The 2,587-nt window shown below is 57.0% G+C and overlaps 1 protein-coding gene across 1 annotated transcript in view; it reads right to left on the bottom strand.

The window, feature by feature from the left end:
* SLC9D1 (solute carrier family 9 member D1) overlaps positions 1 to 2,587 on the bottom strand; it is a gene marked incomplete in the record, with an annotated part of 40,962 nt that overhangs the window by 31,750 nt on the left and 6,625 nt on the right. Inside the window, 1 exon segment of the mRNA XM_027776215.1 lies at positions 2,000 to 2,179. Within this exon segment, the coding sequence (XP_027632016.1) occupies positions 2,000 to 2,179 (180 nt within the window).

Genomic DNA, 2,587 nt, shown 5'->3' with positions numbered 1-2,587 from the left:
GAGCGGCTACAGCACGGGCCTGCCCCTCCTGGGCACCATCACCACCCCTAATACCAGTTTCCTGCTGCCCACTCCAGCCTGATGGGGGACTGCTTTGCTGGCCAGAGCCCAGCACACAGCCCCGCCTGCAGGCCTAGACACTGCCCCTTCTTCCTGCAGGTCCCTGGCCTGGCTCCAGCTCTGAGCAAGGCTCCAGCCTGAGGACACATGGGGACTTGGGAGCCACTGCCAGGCTTGCCAGCAGGAGCCACAGGCCGGGCACCCATGGCACGTAGCCCAGAGCATGCACCTTGCACCTCAGCACTCTTGATTCGAGTGTCTCCACCAGACCACTAGGCCTGACCCCGACCCACACAGGGAGCCAGGCTCGGCTGCAGGCCTCAAGGAGGCCGGTGGCAGTCCTTGGACAGAAGGGTACAAGCACTCATCAGAGGGAGAACCAGGGAGAGAGGGGACGCCTGGGCCAGCAGGGCATGGTCACACCGCAACCCTCTCTCCTCCCCTTCTCCATCCAGTGGGGATTCGAGGCCTGTACACATGTGCACATGCACTCATACATGCAGTGCTTCCTTCAAGCTGCTAGGGCCGAGATTTGAACTACTAGAGTGGCCACAGGAGCAGCCCAGACCTGAGCTTTAATCCCATCATGTTAAGTTTTAATGCTATTAAGTCCCCAAGTTCGCAAACACAAAATTAACTTTTATTTTAAGTACTGTCTTACCCCTTTAGGATAAAAGTGAAAATTTTATAAAGACGTCTCAAATCACAGAAATGGTGGGAGTTCTGTGGAACCATTAGGAGGCTGCACACTCCCACAGGGACCTGTCCAGGCAGGAGGGGACCCTGAGGAGGACCGCCCTGTGGGGGAGTTGTGCACCCCGAGAAGGACGGCCCTGTGGGGGGAGGTCACGCACCCCGAGGAGGACCACCCTGTGGGGGAGATCATACACCCCGAGGAGGACCGCCACACAGACTGACGGCAACGTGTGAGATTCCAGCGAACGTGACAGAGGGTTGGTAACTGTCCTTGTCACGCATTAGGAAGGTTTTCTCAATTAAAGTCATTTAAGGCTGGAAAGGTTTGGGATGGCTGTGATCTCCAAACACCTGCATCACCTAGCTCAGGGCATACTCTCTCAGAAACTCTGGCCCTTGGGACCGGCAGTTAGTGTAATGGCTGTCACTGAACTCCCATGTAGACGACCATGGTTCGAGGCCCGGACCCGGTGGCTTAAACTCACTCTGTGCTGGTGTACGTGCGTGCCCAAGATCCTGAGAGGGGAAAGGAGAAGGGATTGCGGCGTGGCCATCCCCCCTGGGGGTGATTTCTCTCCCTTTCCTTCTCTTACCCCGATTGGCCACGCCTTACTCTCTTGTGAGGATGCATAATCTCTGCCATCAATCCCAGCACGGCCCTCGGGGGCCAGGGCGTACACCGAGTGGGCAGTTGGACCCGCTGCAGGCACATGGCTCACTCTCGGCCGGGGCTAACCAGTCCCAGCTGGCCAGGTCCAACCCAACTGCTCAAGCTTCCTGAGATCAAGACCCACCCAGGTTAGGGGCAACACTGGGAAGCAAAGAAAAGCTGCTGAGAAAGGCTGGCATACGGTACAGAGGTTAAGGAGCTGGACTCCCATGTGGCTGACTGTGGTTCAAGTCCTGGACCCAGCAGCTTGAAAACCAAGCATACGTGCCGAAAATCCGAAGAGGAGAATGAAAAGGGGTTGTGGACATGGCCAACCCTTGGGGGCTGACTTCTTGCTCTCCCTCCCTCTGTCTCTCTTTCCGTGAGCACGCATGCCCTATGGAAACAAAAGCTGACAGCTAAGACAGGGAGCTGACCGCGGCGGTTGTGGACCCAAGGGGGGCAGAGGAGAATGACATGCTTCCCGAGACCAAGCTGAGTGAGCGCCACATTACACAGGAAGGGCCCGTCTGCCCTCAGTCTGCAAGCACCCTACGCTCACACACGGGAGCAGGCCGTCCCCGGGACACTTACCGACTTGTTGTCGTCAAAAGCTCGCTCTTCTATCTCCTCCTCCAGCCGGTCGGCAGCCTTTCTTACATCCTCGAGGATCTCGTCGAGCATGGACCAGCTTTTATTTTGATGCTGCATATTTTTCAGAGCTTCAGCTTGATGCTTTTCTGCTGCCAAGAGCTCCACATACTCAGTCTCTTCCTGTTCGTTCGCAGGAAACACAGAGTGAGACTTGCTAAGAACCGCACCAGGACACGACTGTCCTGGGGCCCTGCAGGGGCCTGCTGCCAGCTGAGCACGCCTGCTCGCCGATGTGCGACTCTCACCCGAGTCAGCGAGGGGAGGCTGGGGGTCACCAGGCTTAGCAAAGGCAGTTTGGGAAAGCTAGTACCATGCGCGCCCCCGGGGACAGATCTGCCATTTCTTTCTTTTTTTTTTCGTTTTCTTTTGTGGGGAGAGGTTTTTGCTATAGGGCGCGTGTGTTCGCCAGAAATAGAGAGACAGAGAGACAGAAAATGAGAAATCACCCCCCAGGGGGGATGGCCACACCACAATCCCTTCTCCTCCATTCTCCTCTCGGGATCTTGGGCACGCACGCACACGCGCCCA

Source organism: Tupaia chinensis, unplaced genomic scaffold (genome assembly GCF_000334495.1).
Source record: "Tupaia chinensis unplaced genomic scaffold, TupChi_1.0 Scaffold000644_1, whole genome shotgun sequence".
NCBI classification, from domain to species: domain Eukaryota; kingdom Metazoa; phylum Chordata; class Mammalia; order Scandentia; family Tupaiidae; genus Tupaia; species Tupaia belangeri.
The sequence above is the reverse complement of the archived record's forward strand: the minus strand, read 5'-3'. Positions and strand labels throughout refer to the sequence as shown.